The 27,206-nt window shown below is 40.4% G+C and overlaps 1 protein-coding gene and 1 long non-coding RNA gene across 3 annotated transcripts in view; one reads left to right on the top strand and one right to left on the bottom strand.

Annotated features, from left to right (window-relative positions):
* Nucleotides 1-5,003: 5,003 nt before the first annotated feature.
* Nucleotides 5,004-15,360, bottom strand: LOC143268737 (uncharacterized). Its single transcript, XR_013044856.1, has 2 exons — nucleotides 15,222-15,360; nucleotides 5,004-13,522 (listed from the first exon to the last, which is right to left on the bottom strand). It is a non-coding gene; the product is annotated as an uncharacterized LOC143268737 (long non-coding RNA).
* Nucleotides 5,690-27,206, top strand: part of LOC102913197 (uncharacterized) — a 37,093-nt gene continuing 15,576 nt past the window's right edge. Inside the window, exons 1-3 of one of the 2 annotated variants that reach the window (XM_015998578.3) lie at nucleotides 5,691-5,875; nucleotides 15,290-15,557; nucleotides 27,045-27,171. In XM_015998578.3, the coding sequence (XP_015854064.1) occupies nucleotides 15,552-15,557; nucleotides 27,045-27,171 (133 nt within the window). In that variant the 5' untranslated portion in view covers nucleotides 5,691-5,875; nucleotides 15,290-15,551. Of the gene's footprint in view, nucleotides 5,876-15,289; nucleotides 15,558-27,044; nucleotides 27,172-27,206 lie in introns of both variants that reach the window. The other variant, XM_076552211.1, reaches the window with a different exon arrangement.

Genomic DNA, 27,206 nt, shown 5'->3' with positions numbered 1-27,206 from the left:
ATCTCTCCAGCCCCCACATGTGTTGCATTTTTTATTATTATTATTATTTTATTTCAGGGCTGAGAACTAAACCCAGGGCCTTGTGCTTGCTAGGCAAGCTCTCTACCACTGAGCTAAATCCCCAACCCCCATCTTCAATGTTTTTGATCTTAGCCATTCTGAAAGTTGTAAGATGGTATCTCAGAGTCATTTTGAATTGCATTTCCCTGATGACTAAAGATGTTGAGCATTTCCTTAAATGTTTCAGCCATTTGAGATTCTTCTTTTGAGAATTCTCTGTTTAGCTCTTTAGCCCATTTTTTAATTGGACTGTTAGGTATTTTAATGTCTAGTTACTTGAGTTCTTTATATATTCTGGATATCAGCCCTCTGTCAGATGTGGGGTTGGTAAAGATCTTTTCCCATTCTGTAGGGTAATTGTAGCCTCATAGAAGGAGTTTGGTAATGTTCCTTCTGTTTCTATTGTGTGAAACAATTTAAAGATTTAAAGAGTATTGGTATTCTCTTCTTTGAAGATCTGGTAGAATTCTGCATTGAAACCATCTGGTCCTGGGCTTTTTTTGGTGGGGAGACTTTTAATGTTTTAATGACTGTTTCTATTTTCTTAGGGGTTATTGGACTATTTAAATCGTTTATCTGGTCTTGGTTTAAGTTAGGTATGTGGTACCTATCCAGAAAATTGACTATTTCTTTTAGATTTTCCAGTTTTGTGGCATACAGGTTTTTGAAGTATGACCTGATGATTCTCTGGATTTCCTCATTGTTGTTATGTCTCCCATTTCATTTCTGATTTTGTTAATTTGGGTGCTCTCTCTCTGCCTTTTGGTTAGTCTGGATAAGGGCTTGTCTGTCTTCTTGATTTTCTCAAAGAGCCAATTCTTTGTTTCATTGGTTCTTTGTATTGTTCTCTTTGTTTCTATTTTATTGATTTCAGCTCTCAATTTGATTATTTCCTGGCATCTCTTACTCCTGGATGACTTTGCTTCTTCTTGTTCTAGAGCTTTCAGGTATGCTGTTAAGTCACTAGTGTGAGATTTTTCCAACTTCTTTTTGTGGGCATTTAGTGCTATGAATTTTCCTCATAGCACTGCTTTCATAGTGTCCCATAAGTTTGGGTATGTAGTACATGCACTTTCATTGAATTCTAGGAAATCTTAAATTTCTTTCTTTATTTCTTCCTTGACCCATTGGTGATTCAGTTGAGCATTATTCAGTTTCCATGAGATTGTAGGCTTCCTGTAATTTTTGTTGTTGTTGAAACCTAACTTTAAACCATAAAATACAGGAGGTTATTCCAATTTTTTTGTATCTGTTGAGATTTGCTTTTTGACTGTTTATGTGGTTGATTTTAGAGAAGGTTCCATGGGGTGCTGAGAAGAAGGTATATTCTTTTTTGTTAGGGTGGAATGTTCTGTAGATATCGATTAAGTCTATTTGAGTCATAACATCAGTTAAGTCCCTTATTTCTCTGTTAGGTTTCGATCCGGCATATCTGTCCAGTGGTGAGAGTGGTGTGTTGAAGTCTCCCACCATTAATTTGTGGGGTTATATGTGTGATTTAAGCTTTAGTAATGTTTCTTTTACATATGTATGTGCCCTTGTGTTTGGGGCATAAATGTTCAGAATTGAAACTTCATCTTGGTGGATCTTTTCTGTGATGAGTATGTAATGTCCTTCTAGGTCTCTTTTGATTGATTTTAGTTTGAAGTCCATTTTGTTGGATATTAGGGTAGCTACACCAGCTTGCTTCTAAAGACTATTTGATTGGAAAGACTTTTCCCAGCCTTTTATTCTTAAGTCGTGTCTATCTTTTAAGTTGATATGTGTTTCTTGTATGCAGCAGAAGGATGGGTCCTGCTTTTGTATCCATTTGTTAGCCTGTGTCTTTTTATAGGTGAATTAAGTCCATTGATATTAAGGGATATTAATGTCCAGTAATTGTTAATTCCTGTTATTTTTTGGTGGTAGTGTGTGTATGTGTGTATTTCTCTTCTTTGGGATTACTGCTGTGGGATTATCTATTGCCTGTGTTTCATGGGTGTATCTGAATTCCTTAGGTTGGAATTTTCCTTCTAGTGCTTTCTGTAGGGCTGGATTTGTGGATAGGTATTGTTTAAATCTGGTTTTCTCTTGGAATGTCTTGTTCACTCCATCTACGGTGATTGAAAGTTTTTCTGAGTATATTAGTCTAGGCTGGCCTACATTGTCTCTTAATATCTGCACTACATCTGTCCAGGTCTTTCTGGCTTTCAGAATCTCCATTGAGAAATCGGGTGTAATTCTGATGGGTTTGCCTTATAAGTCACTTGGCCTTTTTCCTTTGCTGCTCTTAATATTCTTTCTTTATTCTATAGATTTAGTTGTTTAATTACTATGTGGTGAAGGGACTTTTTGGGGGGGTCTAGTCTGTTTGGTTTTTTTTTTATATAGGTTTCTTGTATCTTCATAGGTATTTCCTTCTTTAAGTTGGGAAAGTTTTCTTCTATGATCTTGTTTAGTATATTTTCTGTGCCTTTCAGTTGGTATTCTTCTCCTTCTTCTATCCCTATTACTCTTAGGTTTGGTCTTCTCATGGTGTCCCAGATTTCTTGGGCATTTTGTGTTATGACTTTTTTGTCTTTGTTGTTTTCTTTGACTGATGAATCTATTTGCTGTGTTGTATCCTCTACACCAGAGATTCTCTCTTCCATCTCTTTTTTTCTTTTGGTTATGCTTGCATCTATGTTTCCTGTTCATTTACTCAGATTTTCTATTTTCAGCATTCCCTCTGTTTGTGTCTTCGTCATTGTTTCTGTTTCCCTTTTCAGGTCTTGAACTGTTTCCCTCACCTGTTTCATTGCTTTTTCATGGTTTACTTTAAGGGATTTATTGCTTTCTTCCAATTTTTTATTTGTCTATGGTGGTATTTTATTTGTACTGGAATGTGATTTTAATTGTATGTTAATAAATAAAGTTCCCCGGGGATCAGAGCTATTAGCAAGCCATAGGAAAGCAGGGTGGTGGTGGCATACACTTATAATCCCAGCACTTGGTAGGCAGAGCTAGGTAAGTCTCTGTGTGTTCAGGGATACAGCCAGCATTGGAGACATACACCTTTAAGAGCTGGAGGGCTGTACTAACAGACAGTCATGTGTTTGAGTTTACAACCAATGAGAAGGCAGAACAGAAAGACTATTTGAAGACAGACACATAGGAAGTAGGTCTCTTTCGGAGAGGTAGGACAACCACAGGAGGAAGGGTAAGGTTTCAGCTCTGAGCTCTGACCTCTTGGCTTTCTTCTTTACATTGGTTCTGTGTTTCTTATTTAATAAGACGGTTGGTTACATCTACATTTGCCTTTTCCTCTATTTCTTTATAGATTTCTTCCCATTTTTTGTTTGATGTTTTCTCAATTTCTTTATTGATTTCCTCCACTTTTTTGTTCATCTTTCCCTCAGTTTCTTTCCTTTTGTTTTATTTGTTTTGTTCTGTTTTTTCCCCATTATTTTTCCCCCAGAGAAGGTCTCTAAAATTTCCAGTCCAGGTTTGATTGGGTCCATTTGTGAGAAGCCTCTGAGCACTTAGCACATTCACGGAGAACAAGGATGGTTTCAGAATCTTCTAAAAGATACTTTTCATTCACATTACTGCATTGTGCAGTTTTACTTACTTGTATGGACCAACAGTCTGAAATAATGACAGGGTGACTCCTTTTATTTTATGTTATTAATGGTTTTTCATTTATTTTACATACCAATCACAGTTTCCCCTCCCTCCACTTCTCCAATCCCCCCCCCACACACACACACACACTTACATCTCTCCCACTTCTCATCCACTCCTCTGTCACCATTCAGAAAGGGGCAGGCCTCCCATGTGCTTGAACAAAGTATGCCATATCAAGTTGAGGTAGGATTGAGCTCCTCCCTCTTCATAAAAGCTGGGCAAGGTTATCCAGCATGGGGAACAGGTTCAGGGAGACTTCTTAGTAATTTTGAAAGCTTGCCCTTTAGTGTAGGCTTTTCCCCAACTAGCTCTTATAAATTAATTTAACCTGCCTTCATTAATCTATGATCTGCCCCCATGCCTTTCCTTTAAATGTCTCCACCATTCTGGATGCCTGTCTTGGTCCTCATGTAGCTGGTGTCTCCCTGCAGCTGGATTCATCTCTTCTGCTCCATCCCATGAATCCTGCCTGTCCTCTCCTGCCTAGCTATTGGCCACTCAGCTCTATTAAACCAATCAGAAGGTGCCTTGGCAAAGACAGATCTTCACAGGGTAAAAAAAGATTATCCCACACAGTACTGCTTCATCGTTTTAAAGTACAACTGAGTCAATGTGATTTTTTTAAATGCTGTAGTAAGATTAAATCAGAACATATGGACCAGAAATGACCTGTAAGCCTAATATTTCTGTTAAAGTCTTGACTCACATTTGTAGTAGAATTTTTTAAGGTGCTTTACTTTTGTTTAGGTTGCATTTGTTTAACTCTGTGAAACTGTGTTACTGTGCATGTGTAAAACACCTGATGGTCTAATGAAGAACTGGCCAATAGCAAAGCAGGAGAACAGATAGGCAGGGCTGGCAGGCAGAGCGTATAAATAGAAGTAGAAATCTGAAAGAGGGATTAGAGATCCAGCAGCCAGAGGAGGAGGACTCCAGGAGCCAGCCAGTCAGCTACACACACAGCAAGCCACAGCTTAAGAGTAAGACACAGAAATAAGAAACCGGAAAAGCCCAGAGGTAAAAGGTAGATGTAATAAGTTTTTTTTTTTAATGAGTTCTATTATGTATATAGAAGAGGGAGCCAAATCTCATTACAGGTGGTTGTAAGCTACCATGTGGGTGCTGATAATTGAACTCAGGACCTCTGGAAGAGCAGTCGGTGCTCTTAATCTCTGAGCCATCTCTTCAGCCCCAGGTGTAATAAGTTAAGGAAAGCTGACAAGAAACTATCCAAGCCAAAGCCGAGCATTCATAAATAAGAAAAAGCCTCTCTGAATGAATTTTTTTTGGGGGGAGGGGGGAGCTGGTTGGCGGGCTCCCCCAAAGAGCCAAAGAAATCTCCAGGAGCACACATTCACACATCTGGTGTTGTGGATCAGGATGTGAATACCAGACTGACTCCCCATGGCTGTTTGAAACCAAAAAGTAGCCAAACTGTTGTTAAGAAACCACATTTTATATATATATTGATATTAAGTCTCCATAGCTTACAAGAATAAGTTTCTGTTTCCTAAGCCTAATGTACCCTCCAAAACATGTTTCAACCTATACTGAACTTGTGACCCATGATGTTTGCCCATCATTTGCCTTACAAAAATAACCTGTGAAATGATTGTACTTTTGCCTTATGAAACTGTTTTTCCAGATAACTTGATGATTCCCCTGCCATATGATGTATTATTGAACCAGCTTTAAAAAAAAAATTCATCACTTCTAAGACCCAATTATCTCGACATCTGTTTTCTATTAACCTTAACTCTTCCCCTAGAATGGACCCCAAAAAGCAATGAGGGTTTGCTCTGAAATACTTTGGGAAAGAAAGCCAACTGACCAGTTTCTGGTGCACCTGTGAAATGAAGCTTGCTTTAATCAGACATTCGTGCCATTGGTTTTTCCCAGGCCTAACAGCTGTCCAGTCCACTCACTCTGTTTCTCAGTTGCATCTCTACTGCAGGCATCCAGAACTAATCTAGGAAGAGTAACTATGACACAGGGAGTCCAGGAATACCTTCGCACAGACTTCTGGTAAATGTAGTCCATGCGACTGTGACATCACAGGAAGCGGCCCAGGAAATCCTTTTCGGATTTCGGTCGCCAAAGGAGGGTCTTTTCCAAAGTTGAGTGAGAGTCCAGCTCTGCTCTACAATCCTGTTGCATCTCTGACATGGAGGTTGGTCCAGGGTGCAGCTCAGGCTGAGCCACTATGTGGGGTGCGGGGATCCGACTTGAAGGGAGCGGACCTGGGTGAGAGGTCGGAATAAGTTTTCTTGTAGGTGCTGTGCTGAACTGGCTGAGTCACGTGAGGTTGCAGGTCAGGGCTGGGGAGAGGGTGATAGGGACTGTGCCTTGAGTGATGGTGTCCTTAGGACGCCACGTGCAGCCCGAGTCCACCTTGGGCTTCCGGGACAAGAGAGCTGCCTGGTAGCGCGGAGTAGATGATAGAGCAGAGTCCAGGACTGCAAACTAATGATGCTCAGCTGACTGCCTGCTCCTGAGGTGGAGCTGGGAGCTCAGTGAGCAGCTTTGGTGGGGAAGCATGCTTCTCTAGCTGAGCGGTTCTCACATGGACGCTGTCAGATTTCTCAGAATCTGTAGAGCAAACAGGGTCTGGTCCTCCTGAACTCTGTAGCCGGCCTAGTGTAACGGTCTTGATTGTGTTCATTGTCTCTGCCAGTTCGAGAATTAAGGGAGGAAAAACCTGAGGCCCAACAGTTCAGTGGTGGGAAATTCTGAAATACGGACAGATGCCAGATTCAGCTGCTATAGAAAAGCTTTGACTAGGGTGAGAGAACACACATTCTGCAGTCATATGGAGGGAAAGACCCAGTGCAAAGCTGAATGGAGACTAGAGAAGCTGAACCCAGGTTCACTTTGAGGGTGGGTTTTCTTAAATTGTTGACAGTTCCTTTAATCCTGATTTATAGTTGAGTAAATAAAAAAGGCAGAATGTCTGCTAGTCCCCAAATGGTTTTGTCAACATGTCTTCATCTAGCCTTGACATTATTGAGTTTGTCTAGAAGCAGGGTTCCTAGGAACAGATGAAAACCTCTCATGGCTTTGGGTTCCACTGCCAGGCATTTGTGTCGGGTCAGCAGGGTGAGGAAGAACTCACATGCTGTGTGTTTTCATGTGATTTAAAGTAAACAGACCTGTGATAGGAAAGAAACTTCAGTCTACTCTATTGCACATCCCTGACATCTCTGCATTTGTGAGGGGCAGGCAAGATCCTCTGGTCCTCCTCTATTTCACAAGAAATTCAAGGACAGCTTATGCTATCTGCTTCTGTAACAAGGAAACACTTGAACATATTTTATGGACTTGATAAATACTTTCTTTTGTTCATTTCATTTATCTTACATGTGCTTAATTTCTATGGTCTATTCCATGTGTAATTGAAACGTTTTTTTCACTCTTATGTGTCATGAGCCCCCCAGAGATCCTCAGGAGTCCAAGTTCATATGCAAAAGCAAAGAAACTTTATTATAAGCACAGGCTTGGGCTCCCTGTCCATTCCAGCACAACAGTTGGATCAGGGAGAGCCTTGAGCTCAGTTGAGGCAGGGTTTTTAAGGAGTAAAGGATGGGGGATTGGGGAATTCCAGATTCAGATGAGGGTGGACTCATGATTGGGCAGGAGTGAGGTAACAGAAGTTTTGTTAAACAGTGATTGGTATGGGCGTTGCTGCAAGGAAATTGGGAATCTATATACAAATTATGTAAGCTATTCCTTGTGTTCTAGAGCTTTTAGTACTTGTCTCAATTTTGATTGGTCTCCTGCAGGGTACAGTCTGTTGCTTTTCCTGGTTATAGTAAGGGTGAGGCCTTGTCCTTGTATCATTAGTCTACAGCCTATCGTGGCTGCACTGATGTTAAGTTAGGCCTCTTCATTCACTATCATGCTTTCGTTATCGGTATTAAATTTTGGGGATTACATACTTGTTTTCATTTACTCTGTGAGGAAGAATTTCTCTTTAACTGCCTAGAATATTCCTCCCTATATGTAGTGATTGTTCATTCTTTTTGGATATTAATCTGTGTTTGTCACTTTTATGACCTGATGCTGATTTCTTCTGGTTTCACTGATTTCTTCCAGTTTGCTCCTTTCGTTCTAATCTGAGACTCCATTATTTCTTCATTTCCATTCTGCAGTTCTTGACTGATGTGGCTGCTGTGGTTACATTCCTGGGTCTTTTTCTGCAGTTGCAGCTGGGATGCCTTCCCCTGTCCTTACTCCAGAGGTTCCACTGTGTGCAGATGCTTCTTACAGTGAGCCAGAACAAAACCACTTCCTCCCTGTCCTTCACCTGGGCACTGCCATGTCCAACCAGTAAAGCAAAGTGCTCATGTTGGTTCCTGCTCTTCACAGGTCCAGTCCAGGTCCCCTTGTTGAGCAGTCCTGTCTCTTTTTTCCCAGGCTTCTTTCATTGTATTCTAATGTCAGTGTGAGGGAGGGAGTTCCTTGTGTTTACAACTCATGAATGAGCCTTGCTGTGTTAGACATGTCATATCTGGAAAACTCTGGAGGGGAGGTGTGCTGGGTGAGGACATTCAGTTTCTCTTGATCCATCTATATGATTATATAGAGTCCATGGAGAGACATTGCATAAGATTTAAACAGAGGTCAAATACATTCAAGGAATAAACCTGAGCAGCCCAGATTTTCATTACACTGTCAGCTCTGGTTATATTTGTGCCTGTCATAGTGTCCTCCAGAGTCACTATCAAATGCAGCAACATATTTTGAATTGAAAGGTGTGTGTGGTTCAATGGCCAACTCTTTCAAAATCTGCATTCCATTGTTCTCTTCTTAGCAGCATCTGTATGAATTTAAGTCAGATCTATGAGAATGCATGTCCCAAATCCTTATTGGATATACTCCACATACTGTTCCCTTAAAAAGACTAGAAACAACTTATGGACTATTAAAATCCAAAAATATATCCAGATATCTAATGTACAGGGTAAAGAATGTGATGTTTATTTTGTAAAATGATTATATAATTCATGTTTCCATATCTAGTATGTACTTATGAGTGAGTATATATCATGTTTGTCCTTCTGGGTTTGGGTTCCCTGACTCAGGATGATATTTTTCTAGTTCCATCCATTGGCCTGCAAATTTCATGCTGTCATTGTTTTTCTCTGCTGAGTAGTACTCCATTGTGTATATGTATGACATTTTCTTAATCCATTCTTCAATTGATGGGCATCTAGATTGTTTCCAGGTTCTGGCTATTACAAATAATGCTGCTATGAACATAGTTGAGCATGTATCTTTGTAGTATGATTGAGCATTCCTTGGGTATATGCCCAAGAGTGGGATGGCTGGGTCTTGAGGTAAATCGATTGCCATTTTTCTGAGAAACTACCATTGATTTCTACAGTGGTTGTACTAGCTTACATTCCCACCAACAGTGGAGGAGTGTTCCCTTTGCTCCACATTCTCTCCAACATTGACTATCATTGGTGTTTTTGATCGTAGCCATTCTGACAGGTGTTAAGGTGGTATCTCAGAGTCATTTTGATTTGCTTTTCTCTGATGACTAAGGATGTTGAGCATTTCCTTAAATTTTTTTCAGCCATTTGAGATTCTTCTTTTGAGAATTCTCTGTTTAGCTCTTTAGCCCATTTTTTAATTGGACTGTTTAGTATTTTGATGTCTAGTTTCTTGAGTTCTTTATATGCTTTGTAGATCAATCCTCTGTCAGATGTGGGGTTGGTGAAGGTCTTTTCCCATTCTGTAGGCTGTCTTTTTGTCTTATTGACCATGTACTTTGCCCTACAAAAGCTGAATTTCAAGAGGTCCCACTTATTAATTGTTGCTCTCAGTGTCTGTACTACTGGTATTGTATGTAGGAAGTGATATCCGGTGCCAATGTGTTCATGACAACTTCTTCCTTTCTCTTCTATTAGGTTCAGAGTAACTGGAATTATGTTGAGATTTGATCCACTTGGACTTAAGTTTTGTGCATAGTGACAGATATGGATATATTTCCAATCTTCTACATGTTGATATCCAGTTATTCAAGCACCATGTGTTGAAGATGCTTTCTTTTTTCCATTGTGAAGTTTTGGCTTCTTTGTCAAAAATCAGGTGTTCATGCCTGTGTGGATTAATGTCAGGGTCTTTAATTAGATTCCATTGGTCCACATGTCACTTTTTATGCCAGTACCAAGCTGTTTTTATTACTGTAGGTCTATAGTAGAGCTTGAATTCAGGAATCATGATGCCTTCAGAGATTGCTTTATTGTACAGGATTGTTTTGGCTATCCTAGGTGTTTTGTTTTTCCATATGAAGTTGAGTATTGTTCTTTCCAGGTCTGGGCGATTGCATTGAATCTGTAATTGCAAAAAGCAATTGCTTTTGGTAAGATTGCCATTTCTACTATGTTAATCCTACCTGTGTCCATGAGCATGGGAGAACTTTCCCTTTTCTGACATCTTCAATTTCTTTCTTTAGAGATTTAAAGTTCTTGTCATACAGGTCCTTCACTTGCATAGTTAGAGTCACCACAAGGTATTTTCATTATTTGTGGCTATTGTAAAGGTGATGTTTCTCTGATTTTTTTTTTCTCAGCCTGTATGTCATTTGTATATAGGAGGACTATTGGGTTGTTTGTTTGTTTGTTTGTTTGTTTGTTTTAGTTAATCTTGTATCATGTCACATTATTGAAGGTGTTTATTCAGCTGTAGGAGTTCCTTGGTGAAATTTTTGGGGTCACTAATGTATATTATCATGTCATCTGCAAATACTGAAAGCTTGACTTTTTTCTTTCCAATTTGTATCCCCCTTGATCTCATTTTGTTGTCTTATTGCTGTAGCTAGAACTTCAAGTACTATATTGAATAAGTATGGGGAGAGCAGACAGCCTTGTCTTGTTCCTGGTTTTAGTGGAATCACTTTGAGTTTCTCTCCATTTAATTTGATGTTGGCTGTTGGCTTCCTGTAAATTGCCTTTATTGTGTTTAGGTATGTTCTCTGTATTCCTGATCTCTCCAAGACCTTTATCATGAAGAGGTGTTGGATTTTGTCAAAGGTCTTTTCAGCATCTAATGAAATGATCATGTAGTTTTTTTTCTTTCAGTTTGTTTATGTCGTGTATTGCATTGACAGACTTTCATATGTTGAATCACCCTTGCATCCCTAGGATGAAGCCTACTTGATCATGGTGGATAATTGTTTTGATGTGTTCTTGGAGTCTGTTTGCCAGTATTTTATTGAGTATTTTTGCATCAATGTTCATGAGGGAGATTGGTCTGTAGTTTTCTTTCTTTGTTGCATCTTTGTTTGGCTTAGGAATCAGGGTAATTGTAGCCTCATAGAAGGAGTTTGGTAGTGTTCCTTCTGTTTCTATTGTGTGGAACAATTTAAAGAGTATTGGTATTCTCTTCTTTGAGATCTGGTAGAATTCTGCATTGAAACCATCTGGTCCTGGGCTTTTTTTGGTGGGGAGACTTTTGGTCTTGGTTGGGAAAATAGAAATGACTGTTTCTATTTTCTTAGGGGTTATTGGTCTATTTAAATCGTTTATCTATCTGGTCTTGATTTAAGTTAGGTATGTGGTACCTATCCAGAAAATTGTCTATTTCTTTTAGATTTTCCAATTTGTGGCATGCAAGTATTTGAAGTATGACCTGATGATTCTCTGGAATGCCTCATTGTCTGTTGTTATGTCTCCCTTTTATTTTCTGATTTTTTAATTTGGAAGTTCTCGCTCTACTTTTTGGTAAGCCTGGATAGGGGCTTGTCTATCTTGTTGATTTTTCTCAAAGAACCAACTCTTTGTTTCATTGGTTCTTTGTTTCTATTTTATTAATTTTAGCTCTCAATTTGATTATTTCTGGACATCTATTTCTCCTGGGTGACTTTGCTTCTTCTTGTTCTAGAGCTTTCAGGTGTGCTGTTAAGTCACTAGTGTGAGATTTTTCCAACTTCTTTATGTGGGCATTTAGTGCTATGAATTTTCCTCTTAGCACTGCTGTCATAGTGTCCCATCAGTTTGGGTATATAGTACATGCACTTTCACTGAATTCTAGGAAATCTTAAATTTCTTTATTTCTTCCTGGACCCATTGGTGATTCAGTTGAGCATTATTCAGTTTTCATGAGATTGTAGGCTTCCTGTAATTTTTGTTGTTGTTGAAATCTAACTTTAAACCATAGAATACAGGTTATTCCAATTTTTTTGTATCTGTTGAGATTTGCTTTTTGACTGTTTATGTGGTTGATTTTAGAGAAGGTTCCATGGGGTGCTGAGAAGAAGGTATATTCTTTTTTGTTAGGGTGGAATGTTCTGTAGATATCGATTAAGTCTATTTGAGTCATAACATCAGTTAAGTCCCTTATTTCTCTGTTAGGTTTCGATCCGGCATATCTGTCCAGTGGTGAGAGTGGGATGTTGAAGTCTCCCACCATTAATTTGTGGGGTTATATGTGTGATTTAAGCTTTAGTAATGTTTCTTTTACATATGTGTTTGGGGCATAAATGTTCAGAATTGAAACTGCATCTTGGTGAATCTTTTCTGTGATGAGTATGTAATGTCCTTCTAGATCTCTTTTGATTGATTTTAGTTTGAAGTCCATTTTGTTGGATATTAAGGTAGCTACACCAGCTTGCTTCTTAAGACTATTTGATTGGAAAGACTTTTCCCAGCCTTTTATTCTTAAGTAGTGTCTATCTTTGAAGTTGATATGTGTTTCTTATATGCAGCAGAAGGATGGGTCCTGCTTTTGTATCCATTTGTTAGCCTGTGTCTTTTTATAGGTGAATTAAGTCCATTGATATTAAAGGTTATTAATGTCCAGTGATTGTTAATTCCTGTTATTTTTGGTGGTAGTGTGTGTGTATTTCTCTTCTTTGGGATTTACTGTTGTGGGGTTATCTATTCTGTTTCATGGGTGTATCTGACTTCCTTAGGTTGGAATTTTCCTTCTAGTGCTTTCTGTAGGGCTGGATTTGTGGATAGGTACTGTTTAAATCTGGTTTTGTCTTGGCATGTCTTGTTCACTCCGTCTATGGTGATTGAAAGTTTTTCTGAGTATATTAATCTAGGCTGGCCTACATTGTCTCTTAGTATCTGCATTACATCTGTCCAGGTCCTTCTGGCATTCAGAATCTCCATTGAGAAATCGGGTGTTATTCTGATGGGTTTGCGTTATAAGTCACTTGGCCTTTTTCCTTTGCTGCTCTTAATATTCTTCCTTTATTCTGTAGGTTTAGTTGTTTAATTACGATGTGGCAAGGGGACTTTTTTGGGGGTCTAGTCTGTTTGGTGTTCTCTTCCATCTCTTGTATTCTGTTGGTTATGCTTACATCTGTGTTTCCTGTTCATTTACTCAGATTTTCTATTTCCAGCATTCCCTCTGTTTGTGTCTTCATTGTTTCTGTTTCCCTTTTCAGGTCTTGAACTGTTTCCCTCACCTGTTTCATTGCTTTTTCGTGGTTTACTTTAAGGGATTTATTGCTTTCTTCCAAGTTTTTATTTGTCTTTTCCTCTCTTTCTTTATAGATTTCTTCCCATTTTTTGTTTGACGTTTTCTCAATTTCTTTATTGATTTCCTCTACTTTTTTGTTCATCTTTCCCTCAGTTCCTTTCCTTTTGTTTTACTTGTTTTGTTCTGTTTTTTCCCCTTTATTTTTCCCCCAGAGAAGGTCTCTAAATTTTCCAGTCCAGGTTTGATTGGGTCCATTTGTCAGAAGCCTCTGAGCACTTAGCACATTCACAGAGAACAAGGCTGGTTTCAGAATCTTCTAAAAGATCCTTTTCATTCACATTACTGCATTGTGCAGTTTTACTTACTTGTCTGGACCAACAGTCTGAAATAATGACAGGGTGACTCCTTTTATTTTATGTTATTAATGGTTTTTCATTTATTTTACATACCAATCACAGTTTCCCCTCCCTCCTCTCCTCCTACCCCCCTCCCCCACACACACTCACATCTATCCCCCTCCTCATCCACTCCTCCTGTCTCCCTTCAGAAAGAAGCAGGCCTCCCATGTGCTTGAACAAAGCATGACACATCAAGTTGAGGGAGGACTGAGCTCCTCCCCATGCTTAAACCTGGGCAAGGATATCCAGCATGGGGAACAAGTTCAGGGAGATTTCTTAGTAATTTTGAAAGCTTTCCCTTTAGTGTAGACTTTTCCCCAACTAGCTCTTATAACTTAATTTAACCTGCCTTCATTAATCTACGATCTGCCCCATGCCTTTCCTTTAAATGTCTCCACCATTCTGTATGCCTGACTTGGTCCTCCAGTAGCTGGTGTCTCCCTGCACCTGGATTCATCTCTTCTACTCTATCCCATGAATCCTGCCTGTCCTCTCCTGCCTAGCTATTGGCCACTCAGCTCTATTAAACCAATCAGAAGGTGCCTTGGCAAAGACAGATCTTCACAGGGTAAAAAAAAAGATTATCCCGCACAGTACTGCTTTATCGATTTAAAGTACAACTGATCAATGTGATTTTTTAAATGCTGTAATAAGATTAAAATCAGAACACATGGACCAGAAATGACCTGTAAGCCTAATATTTCTGTCAAAGTCTCGACCCCCATTTGTTATAGAATATTTTAAGGTGTATTACTTTTGTTTATGTTGCATATGTTTAACTCTGTGAAGCTGTGTTACTGTGCCTGTGTAAAACACCTGATGGTCTAATAAAGAACTGAACAGCCAATAGCAAGGCAGGAGAAAGGATAGGCAGGGCTGGCAGGCAGAGCGTATAAATAGAAGTAGAAATCTGAAAGAGGGATTAGAGATCCAGCAGCCAGAGGAGGAGGACTCCAGGAGCCAGCCAGTCAGCTACACACACAGCAAGCCACAGCGTAAGAGTAAGACACAGAAATAAGAGAACGGGAAAGGCCCAGAGGTAAAAGGTAGAAGTAATAAGTTAAGGAAAGCTGACAAGAAACTAAGCCAAACCAAAGATGAGCATTCATAAATAAGAAAAAGCCTCCCTGAATGAATTTATTTGGGAGCTAGTTGGTGGGCTCTCAAAAGAGCCAAAAAAATCTCCAGCAGTACACATTCACACATCTGGTGTTGTGGATCAGGATGTGAATACCAGACTGACTCCCCATGGTTGTTTGAAACCAAAAAGTAGCCAAACTGTTGTTAAGAAACCACATTGTTATGCATTGATTTTAAGTCTCCATAGCTTACAAGAATAAGTTTCTGTTTCCTAAGCCTAATGTACCCTCCAAAACATGTTTCAACCTATGCTGAACTTGTGACCCAATGATATATGCTCACCATTTGCCTTACAAAAACAACCTGTGATATGATTGCACTTTTGCCTTATGAAACTGTTTTTCCAGATAACTTGATGATTCCCCTGCCATACGATGTATTATTGAATCAGCTTTTTTTTTTTTTTTTTTGTAATTTCATCACTTCTAAGGCCCAATTATCTCGACATCCATTTTCTATTTACCTTAACTCTTTCCCTAGAATGGACCCCAAAAGGCAATGAGGGGATGCTCTGAAATACTTTGGGAAAGAAAGCCAACTGACCAGTTTCTGGTGCACCTGTGAAATGAAGCTTGCTTTAATCAGACGTTCGTGCCATTGGTTTTTCCCAGGCCTAACAGCTGTCCAGTCCACTCGGTTTCTCAGTCGCATCTCTACTGCAGGCAGCCAGAACTAATCTAGGAAGAGTAACTATCACACAGGGAGTCCAGGAATACCTTCGCACAGACTTCTGGTAAATGTAGTCCATGCGACTGTGACATCACAGGAAGCGGCCCAGGAGATCCTTTTCCGGCCTTCGGTCACCTCAGGAGGGTCTTTCTCAACGTTGGGCGAGAGTCCAGCTCTGCTCTACAATCCTGTTGCATCTCTGACATGGAGGTTGGTCCAGGGTGCAGCTCAGGCTGAGCCACTATGCGGGGTGGGGGGGTCCGACTCGAAGGGAGCGGACCTGGATGGGAGGTCGGAATAAGTTTTCTTGGAGGTGCTGTGCTGAACTGGCTGAGTCACGTGTGGACAGAGGGTGATAGGGACTGTGCCCTGAGTGATGGTGTCCTTAGGACGCCACGTGCAGCCCGAGTCCACCTTGGGCTTCCGGGACAGGAGAGCTGCCTGGTAGCGCGGAGTAGATGATAGTGCAAAGTCCAGGACTGCAAACTAATGATGGTCAGCTGACTGCCTGCTCCTGAGGTGGAGCTGGGAGCTCAGTGAGCAGCTTTGGTGGAGAAGCATGCTTCTCTAGCTGAGCCGTTCTCACATGGACGCAGTCAGATTTCTCAGAATCTGTAGAGCAAACGGGGTCTGGTCCTTCCAGAACTCTGTAGCCGGCCTAGTGTAACGGTCTTGATTGTGTTTATCTTCTGCGCCAGTTCGAGAATTAAGGGAGGAAAAACCTGAGGCCCAACAGTTCACCGGTGGGAAACTGAAATACGGACAGATGCCAGAATCACTGCTATAGAAAAGCTTTGACTAGGGTGAGAGAACACACATTCTGCAGACATATGGAGGGAAAGATACAGTGCAAAGCTGAATGGGGACAAGGGAAGCTCAACACAGGTTCACTTTGAGGGTGGGTTTTTTAAATTTTTGACAGTTCCTTTATACTGATTTAGAGTTGAGTAAATAAAAAAGTCAAAATGTCTGCTAGTCCCCAAATGGTTTTGTCAACATGTCTTCATCTAGTCTTGACATTATTGAGTTTGTCTAGAAGAAGGGTTCCTAGGAACAGATGAAAAACTCTCATGGCCTTGGGTTCCAGTACCAGGCATTTGTGTTGGGTGAGCAGGGTGAGGAAGAGCTCAAATAACTGTGTGTGTTCATGTGATTTAAAGTAAACAGACCTGTGATAGGAAAGAAACTTTTTTTTTTTTTTTAATGTGATTTTTCGAAACAGGGTTTCTCTGTGTAGCTTTGCGCCTTTCCTGGGACTCACTTGGTAGCCCAGGCTGGCCTCGAACTCACAGAGATCCGCCTGCCTCTGCCTCCCGAGTGCTGGTATTAAAGGCGTGCGCCACCACCGCCCGGCATGGAAAGAAACTTCAGTCTACTCTATTGCACATCCCTGTCATCTCTGAGTTTGTAAAGGGCAGGCCAGACCCTCTGGTCCTCCTCTATTTCAAAACAAATTCAAGGACAGCTTATGCTATCTGCTTCTGTAACAAGGAAACACTTGAACATATTTTATGGACTTGATAAATACTTTCTTTTGTTCATTTCATTTATCTTACTTGTGCTTAATTTCTATGGTCTATTCCATGTGTAATTGAAATGTGTTTTCACTCTTATGTGTCATGAGCCCCCCAGAGATCCCCAGGAGTCCAAGTTCATATGCAAAAGCAAAGAAACTTGATTGTAAGTACAGGCTTGGGCTCCCTGTCCATTCCAGCACTGCAGTTGGATCAGGGAGAGCCTTGAGCTCAGTTGAGGCAGGGTTTTTAAAGAGTAAAGGATGGGGATTGGGGAATTCCAGATTCAGATGAGGGTGGAACTCATGATTGGGCAGGAGTGAGTTAACAGAAGTTTTGTTAAACAGTGATTGGTATGGGCGTTGCTGCAAGGAAACTGGGAATCTATATACAAATTATGTAAGCTATTCCTTGTGTTCTAGAGCTTTTAGTACTTGTCTCAATTTTGATTGGTCTCCTGCAGGGTACAGTCTGTTGCTTTTCCTGGTTATAGTAAGGGTGAGGCCTTGTCCTTGTATCATTAGTCTACAGCCTATCGTGGCTGCACTGATGTTAAGTTAGGCCTCTTCATTCACTAACATGCTTTCGTTATCGGTATTAAATTTTGGGGATTACATACTTGTTTTCTTTACTCTGTGAGGAAGAATTTCTCTTTAACTGCCTAGAATATTCCTCCCTATATGTAGTGACTATTCATTCTTTTTGGATATTAATCTGTGTTTGTCACTTTTATGACCTGATGCTGATTTCTTCTGGTTTCACTGATTTCTTCCAGTTTGCTCCTTTCATATCCAATCTGAGACTCCATTATTTCTTCATTTCCATTCTGCAGTTCTTGACTGATTTGGCTGCTGTGGTTACATTCCTGGGTCTTTTTCTGCAGTTGCAGCTGGGATGCCTTCCCCTGTCCTTACTCCAGAGGTTCCACTGTGTGCAGATGCTTCTTACAGTGAGCCAGAACAAAACCACTTCCTCCCTGTCCTTCACATGGGCACTGCCATGTCCAACCAGTAAAGCAAAGTGCTCATGTTGGTTCCTGCTCTTCACAGGTCCAGTCCAGTTCCCCTTGTTGAGCAGTCCTGTCTCTTTCCTCCCCGGCGTCTTTCATTGTATTCTAATGTCAGTGTGAGGGAGGGAGTTCCTTGTGTTTACAACTCATGAATGAACCCTGCTGTGTTAGACATGTCATTTCTGGAAAACTCTGGAGGGGAGGTGTGCTGGGTGAGGACATTCAGTTTCTCTTGATCCATCTATATGATTATTTAGAGTCCATGGAGAGACATGCCTAAGATTTAAACAGGGGTCAAACACATGCAAGGAATAAACTTGAGCAGCCTAGATTTTCATTACACTGTCACCTCTGGTTATATTTGTGCCTGTCATAGTGTCCTCCAGAGTCATTATCAAATGCAGCAACATATTTTGAGTTGAAAGTTGTATGTGGTTCAATGACCAACTCTTTCCAAATCTGCATTCCATTGTTCTCTTCTTAGCAGCATCTGTATGAATTTAAGTCAGATCTATGAGAATGCATGTCCCAAATTCTTATTGGATATACTCCACATACTGTTCCCTTAAGAAGACTAGAAACAACATATGGACTATTAAAATCCAAAAATATATCCAGACATCTAATGTACAGAGTAAAGAATGTGATGTTTATTTTGTAAAATGATTATATAATTCATGTTTCCGTATCTAGTATGTACTTATGAGTGAGTACATATCATGTTTGTCCTTCTGGGTTTGGGTTCCCTGACTCAGGATGATATTTTCCTAGTTCTATCCATTTGCCTACAAATTTCATGCTGTCATTGTTTTTCTCTGCTGAGTACTACTCCATTGTGTATATGTACGATATTTTCTTAATCCATTCATCAGTTGATGGGCTTCTAGGTTGTTTCCAGGTTCTGGCTATTACAAATAATGCTGCTATGAACATAGTTGAGCATGTATCTTTGTGGTATGATTGAGCATTCCTTGGGTATATGCCCAAGAGTGGGATGGCTGGGTCTTGAGGTAAATTGATTCCCAATTTTCTGAGAAACCGCCATACTGATTTCCACAGTGGTTGTACAAGTTTACATTCCCACCAACAGTGGAGGAGTGTTCCCTTTGCTCCACATCCTCTCCAACATTGACTGTCATTGGTGTTTTTGATCGTAGCCATTCTGACAGGTGTAAGGTGGTATCTCAGAGTCGTTTTGATTTGCATTTTTCTGATGACTAAGGATGTTGAGCATTTCCTTAAATGTCTTTCAGCCATTTGAGATTCTTTTGAGAATTCTCTGTTTAGCTCTTTAGCCCATTTTTTAATTGGACTGTTCAGTATTTTGATGTCTAGTTTCTTGAGTTCTTTATATACTTTGGAGATCAGTCCTCTGTCAGATGTGGGGTTGGTGAAGGTCTTTTCCCATTCTGTAGGCTGTCTTTTTGTCTTATTGACCTTGTCTTTTGCCATACAAAAGCTTCTCAGTTGCAGGAGGTCCCATTTATTAATTGTTGTGCTCAGGGTCTGTGCTGCTTATGTTATATTTAGGAAGTGATCTCCAGTGCCAATGCATTCAAGAGTACTTCCTACTTTCTCTTCTATCAAGTTCAGTGTCACCAGATCTATGTTGAGGTCTTTGATCCACTTGGATTGAGTTTTGTGCATGGTGACAGATATGGATCTATTTGTAATCTTTTACATGTTGACATCCGGGACTGGAGAGATGGCTCAGATGTTAAGAGCCCTGGCTGTTCTTCCAGAGGTCCTGAGTTCAATTCCCAGTAACCACATGGTGGCTCATAATCATCTGTAATGAGATCTGGTGCCCTCTTCTATATACTAAATAAATAAATAAATAAATAAATAAATAAATGCATGTTGACATCCAGTTATGCCAGTACCATTTGTTGAAGATGTATTCTTTCTTCCATTGTATAGTTTTGGCTTTGTCAAAAATCAGGTGTTCATATGTGTTTGGATTAATGTCATGGTCTTCAATTTGATTCGATTGGTTTGTATGTTGGTTTTTATGCCAGTACCAAGCTGTTTTTATTAGTATAGCTCTATAGTAGAACTTGAGGTCAGGGAATGGGATGCCTCCAGAGGTTGCTTTATTATATAGGATTCTTTTAGCTATCCTGTCTTTTTTGTTTTTCCATATGAAGTTGAGTATTGTTCTTTCTAAGTCTGTGAAGAATTGTGTTGGGATTTTGATGGCGATTGCATTGAATTTGTAGATTGCTTTTGGTAAGATTGCCATTTTTGAGATAAAGAGCAAAGAACAATCAGACTGCAACCCACTGTACCAGGGAGGCTACAAAGCAGGGCGGACCCCAGGTTTATAATAAGTTTTGGTTTTACTCAATCACTGGGCAAGCTTCAGTGAAACATTTCACTATTAGAATAAGAATTTGTAGTGTATCAAGCTGATAATAAAGAAAAATAAAATAAAATGAATTATTTTTTATTTTGTTATTTTTATGTTTCCAACATAGATACTATATTTGATCTTCTCTGTATAATATTAGAGGGACCAGCCTTGATATTATACATCCCGGGGGGCTCAGGAGAGAGAACTACCCTCGGCGAGGACTATTTTTGGAAAATAGAATCTGAGCACACCGAGCTCTATAGTCCACTTGCTTTAATTCCTCTGGCATAACATCCTATATACACAGCTTCAGTTCTGTTCTCGTGCCTAGCTCCTTTCTTGCATGATTTCTCTCTATACTTATCTATTGCTCCCTCTAAGTTCTATCTTAATTCTCTCGTCTTGATTCTGCCTCATCTACGTCCTTTTCAGCTTTTCTTACCCAGCTAGCACTTCCCCATCTGGTTCTTCCTCATCCTCCATCTCATTCCTCTAGTACTCTCTTCTAGCCCTTCAATCTAGTTCTTCCCCATCTCAGTTTGTTCCTCTCAAATTTTTACCCATCTAGTTCTTCCATTCTCTTTTCTCTTTTCTGTCTTCCAGTGCCCTGGACGTCCTGGTATATATACACTTACAAGCAGTATCCCCTTGGCAGTGCAAAGCCAGGCTTCCAGGGTCAAATAGAGGGATGATAAGAATCATGTAGAAGGGCAATAACCATTTATTATCATTGCAATCCCAAAGGGAAGTGAACAATGGGGAATGAATTACCTAAAGGCTAAATTCAGGTAATATCTAAGAAGAGGGCTCTTATGTGCTCAACTATAAACTCAAACGTGATTGGTAGAAAATGTTAATAATCTGTAAGTTGCTAGGTCAAAGGGAGAAAATAAAACTGCCTTCTTTTTTCCTGTGGCTCCTATCTGTCCAAGCTTTCTGCCGTTTTTCTGCAGGGTGGGGGAAAGTGTGCTCAGTCGCTAGGCAACCTGTGCACAGCTAGATGCCTCTGGTGATAGTTAAAGAGAGATCTGGAACTAGAGATAAGTTTTGGGAAAGGAGGAAGTTAAGCTTAATTGGCACATCCACCAGGCCTTCTCAAACCGGTAGCCTGGATGCTTAAGTCTGTTCTTAGAGAGTATAGAGGTATCTCTGATAAGGTACTTTCCTCCATCTGGGGATGGACCTGGCCAGATACTGCCAATGACGATAATTATAGGGAGGCTTGAACTGGGGTTCTGGCTGAGCATAGCTGTCAGCACAGAAAGTTATCTAAATATTCCTAGAAGTGGTTAGGTAAGGAGTTAGAGGTCTATAAAGTTAGTAAGGCTGTAAGAAAGGAGGGTCAGAGCTAAATTGCTTAGGCTGTTACTTAATGTCTTCCTGACTTAGGTGGGGTCTCCTTGTGGAATTTGCCTCAAATCGGGAGACTTTCATGTGGACTGTTATTACTGCTAGTCCTTGAAAGTGGCTAAGGGAGAATCTGATTCCAGAGAAAGCCTTTCTGAGGCTGTTCTCCAAATACCTGGAATGTGTATGTCCAGAGAGTGATCAGTCCACACTGTTAGCCCTTCTTAGGGAAAAGTCAATTGGGAAAACTATGAAAGCACACATAATTTTCATAACAGAAGACTGCTGATATATGACAAGCCAAATAACACCAAAAGCTCCTTGAATTTGGCTTCCTCGGGAGGAAATCCTTGATCCCTCCAGGTAGTGACTTTGCCGTAACCAGCTGAGTTCTTATGATATATTCCTGTAGCCTGCAGCAATCTCCCTTATTTTTTTCATGGTAATTCACTTTCTGAGTCTTAAAATGACAAAACTTGCTGGCTTTAAGCAAAAAGTAGTGGCTGTTTCATGGCACAGTTGTGTGAGTGAAGCCCTGGGACAAAGATCCTGTAGTTGCTACTTCATGATGTGTGTGCTGTGTATTTAAAGCACTATGTTATGTAATCAGTAGATCGGCGATTTCCAATGGAGGGTCACTATATTTTAGATCCTAACCAGAAATACAGTTCTCTCTTTGCATATCATTTTACCTCCCACCAATCTCCTGGTCTTCTTCATTTTGTTGATTCTCTAAACCCTATCTCCTTGGGACACTGACAGGAGATGCAAGAGTTCTTATGACATCTACTTTGTCCATTTTGTTCTAGGCTCACTTCTAGGACCAGCCACTGTTCAAGTGGAGTACTATATCTAACTTCCAATTATATACAGAAAGAATGTGCAACAATATTTAATGAGTGCCATTGTGCCCCTCAGGCCAGACATTATTTGCATTTTTTTTCCTCCACTAAAAGTGAGATTTGCCCGTTTCAAATGCCCCTGAAATGTTTGCCATTAATAGTATTGGGTAAAATTCCTCCTAAATACAATCATCTTTCCAGGCACACTGCCCACCACATCACAGAGGTGCTGTCCCAGGACAGCAGACACTTCTGCATATAGAATGGTGCTGTGCTGTGCTGGGCAATGTGGGGAGTGATCCTTACATTTAATTTTGCTTTGAGGACCTGCTTAAGTTCTTTCAGAGGTTCATGTTTCCATCTTTATATTCTCTGGGCTCTTGCCCTACTGCACCCTGGTAATTTCCCCTCTTCTTGGTGATGTGTGTAGTTCTACAGTCTCACCTTTCCTAACGCTGTGACCCTTTAACATAGTTTGTCATACTGTGGTGACCCTCAACCTTAAAATTATTTTTTCTTGCTACTTCATAACTAATTTTGCAAAGGTTATTTATTGTAATGTATAAACACTTTTGGAGATGAAGTTTTGCCAAAGGTTTCATGACCCACATGTTGAGAACCAGTGCCCTAGTGATAAAAGAATGGGATCTCTTTTTTCCACTTACTTCTAAAGGTGATAACATTCTATGCTAGCTGAGAAGAAGCTTCCAATACAGTTCAATTCCTTTTCCCTTGAGAAATTACTGGGTGTTCTATTCACCATATTGTTACATTCTGCCTGTTTCTTGAAGATCTGCAGGCCTCCTCATTACTCTTCAGCTCTGCACTTTATTTAAAGACGTTTCTCTAAGTCGTCATTCTTCATGGAGGTTATGTTTCAGTTGTCCCTAAAGTCTTGTGATGATACGCTACTCCCCTTTCCCAGTGATCAAAACTTCATGCCTTTCACACACAAGAGTGAGGGGATTGGAGCTGGATCTCACCTGAAGGTCTCCTGTCTAAGTTTGCTCAGTGCTGGAAGGTGCTTTGCAAGCTCCAAGGGAGAGAAGCAACAAATAGTCCTGCTTAGATGTTACAACCATGAACCACAACAATGACCAGTGTGGCATGATATCCCTAAAGGTGCCACAGCGCCTCTCACACCTTTGCATTAGCAGCAGCTGTCAGTGGGACATAGAGGGCACAGGAGACCTACAGAATGCTTGGAGCTGCCTCTGATGACTTCTTAGGTCTTAAATCATGGAGGAGAAAATACTAAGGCCACCAAACCGTCATAATCCCTAACTGCACTCCAAGTACTTCTCCTTAGACCCACACTGGAGTGTCCCTGTCACTGCTCCTCAAAGGTGCTTCTCACTGCAGCACAGAGAACATTCCAGAAAACTAAAAGTTACAAAGTGCACAGAACTACTGTCTGAGGTGCTGTGACCCAAAACCTGCACCACAGTTCCTGCACATGAGGCTCAGGGAATATCTCTGCAGAGGGGGCATATTGATTATGAGAGCCAGAGGTCCAGGAAGTCAGCTGTGAGGCTGTGCCTTCTAGAAAGGGAAGGGAAGCTGCATCCATGATGCCCCAACAACATGGCTGCCTGATCAAGCCCTGAACAATGCCAATGGCAGAAGATCCCCTGCAGGGGGCAGTCTGCTGGGTAAGCATCAAAATGTAGGCACCTGAGAATTGCAAAGAGAGGGAGAATTAGTCTTCCCCAGGGTTGAGAGCACTCACTGTTCATCCAGTAACAAGTGGTCAGTCCTTAAACATACACATAGTCAACAGTGAACAGAATCAGCCATTCATATTTATACAGTTATGCATATATATGTGTGTGTGTGTGCTGTGTGTATGTATATAAGAATAATAATCAGGGAAGAATACACCATGTATTCGAATTGGAATCATGGGGGACATGAGAGAACTTGCAATGAGGAGATAGAGGAGAAAATAACATACTTTTAATTTAATAATTTTTCAGAGAAAAAGTACATTCTTGCTAATTGTGACAATATTGGTGAAACTGAAAGTTATTTCAGGCAGATAAAGGTAAATAACACATGATCTCCTCAGTATGTTAAATGTAATGAATTGTAACGCATGTAAGATAGAGATTTTTAAGTCCTGATGCATAGGAGTTGGAGATGTAAGTTTTTTCCATTGACCAGTGACCTCAGGAAGACAATACTTGGGGACTTCCTTGTTGTGGAGTATTAGTTTTGCTATGTAAAGATGTGTTGCATTTGTTTACCTTGTCTGCCTAAGGCACCTGATTAGTCTAATAGAAAGCTAAATGGTTAAAAGCTAGGCAGGGAATACAGGTGAGACTTCCAGGCAGAGACAGTAAATAAGAGGAGGAATCTGGGAGACAGAGACAAAGAGATGTCAAGGGCCAGACAGACAGACATGGAGGAAGCAGGAAAGCAGGACATACAGAATGAAAGAAAAGTAAAAGCCCTGAGGCAGAATATAAATGGATAGAAATAGGGTAAATTAAGTTATGAGATAGTGGGACCATCATATGCTGAAGGCCAAGCTTTCATAATTAATAAGAAGTCGCAGTGTCATTATTTGGGAGCTGGTTTGTGTCCCATAGAAAAATACCAGCTACACTTCCCGAACAGTGAATGCTCTGGGACACTGTACTGTGATAGGAGGGAGAAGCCCCCAGTACTGTTGTCCTGAATGCTGGGTGTCTGTAAACTTTATGTAGGGTACATTTCAGAAGCCTGGAAGATAATGTTTAAGGAGCTGACCATACTGTTGGATGTTTTTGCTTCTTTCAGTCTTGCTCTTTTGGGGGGCCTGCCAAAGGTCCCAAATAAATCACACACGGGCTTAGTGTTACTTATGATTTCTCAGCCTAAGCTTAGCTTCACTTTCCTAGCCAGCTTTCCTTAACTTACATTATCCCATCTACCTTTTGCCTCTGGGCTTTTCCCTTTCTCTTACTTCTGGGTATCTCACGTTCACTCTTCCTCCATGGCTGGCTGTGGGGCTGGCCCCAGCATTCCTCCTCTCTTTGTTCTCTTGGTCTTTCTCCTTTTTCTGCTTCTGTTTGTTCTCTCTGCCTCTCAGCCCCACATATCTATCCTCTTCCTGCCTTGCCCTTGGCCATATTCAGCTCTTTATTAGACCATCAGATGTTTTAGACAGGCCAGGGAACTCAGCTTTACAGGGTTAAAAAAATGAAACATAAAAGAATACAATATATCCTTACATCATTAAACAAATGTTCCACAGCATAAATGTAACCATCTTAAAATAATATTCCACAACACCATACCATAACTAAGAAAGAGTATCCAAAGCTTAACCAGGAAATTATTACAAAATACCTCATGTACATAAATTACTGATATTTCATGTACTGGTAAAAAGGAAAAATACCCTGTGACTATTCTCATAAGTCATTCTGGGACTTTACTCAATAAAATATGAAAAAAAATTTTTAAACAATAAATAGCATCAACAGTTGTATTTCTCAGCTACTGCACAGAGATGCACAGGTGTCATATGTGCAAAACATGCTCTAAGAATATCACAAACACTTCAGTCAATACCTGTCAGAGAAAAGACAGCAAGGGAAAACGACAAAAAGATCCAGTGATGTGTATTCTATGTTAAATCTCAACAGAGTTGTTAGTCCTGTACTTGCCTGTTTTCTCACATGATCAGATACTTAAATGACATTCAGTCTGTGAGTTCTGCCCCTGCCTGCTCCTTCTCACGTCCCTTGTCACCATCATTTGCATCATCAGTGAATCTGTAGAAATCCTGAAACCCAGATGATGGCCCGAGCTGCTGCATCAGACTCTGTATTTTCATTTCACTTCACATTCGTGACTGTGCTTATCAACTGTTGAGAAATTCCTTCTTCCCCTGTGAGAAATGTGTGTGTGTGTGTGTGTGTGTGTGTGTGTGTGTGTGTATACATATAACATATGCATGTTCTGTGGATGTGTTTATTTTACATTTTATCTGTCTTAATTGGATTGTGTCCAACTGGGCTTATAGGATTTTTTACCTTGTCTTTCCATGAAGATGGGTCCAATGTGAAATCATATGACCACCTCAGACATGTCTGAGGAATATTACCCACCTGTGTAAGAAACATTTGTAGCTTCTTTCATTCTGGGCAAAATGTAGATTTGTATCCACAGACACATGATGCCTGTGTTAGGGTTTCTATTGCTGTGATGAAGACCATGATGAAAGACATCTTGGAGAAGAAAGGGTTTATTTAGACTACAACTTCAGATCACAGTCCATCACTGAGGGAAGTCAAGGCAGGAACCTGAGGCAAGAGCTGGAGCAGAGGCCACAGAAGAACACTGCTTACTGACTTGCCCAGCCTGCTTTCCTACACCACATAGAAAAGCATCCCCAGGGTGTGCACCACCCATAACGGGCTGTGCTATGTCATTATCAATCAGTAATTAAGAAAATGCCCATTAGGCTTGGCTACAGGACAGTCTTAGGGAGGCATTTTCTCTTTTATGTTTCTCTCATCTCAAATGAGCCTAGCTAATGTCAAGTTGACAGAACTGTCCACCCAATGCATCATGGTATTTATATTATCATTAGTGCTTTTAATTAACTAAAAGTGTGATGTCATTCATTAATCTTTGTTTCAGGAAATACTGTCCTTCTGGGATGTGGCCATTGATTTCTCTGCAGAAGAGAGGAAATGCCTGGAGCCTGCTCAGTGGAATTTGTACAGGGATGTGATGTTGGAGAATTATAGCAACCTTGTGTTCCTTGGTGAGGCTCTCATCCATAGTGAATTCTTATTTCAC

Source organism: Peromyscus maniculatus, chromosome 15 (assembly GCF_049852395.1).
Source record: "Peromyscus maniculatus bairdii isolate BWxNUB_F1_BW_parent chromosome 15, HU_Pman_BW_mat_3.1, whole genome shotgun sequence".
Lineage (NCBI taxonomy): Eukaryota > Metazoa > Chordata > Mammalia > Rodentia > Cricetidae > Peromyscus > Peromyscus maniculatus.
The sequence above is the reverse complement of the archived record's forward strand: the minus strand, read 5'-3'. Positions and strand labels throughout refer to the sequence as shown.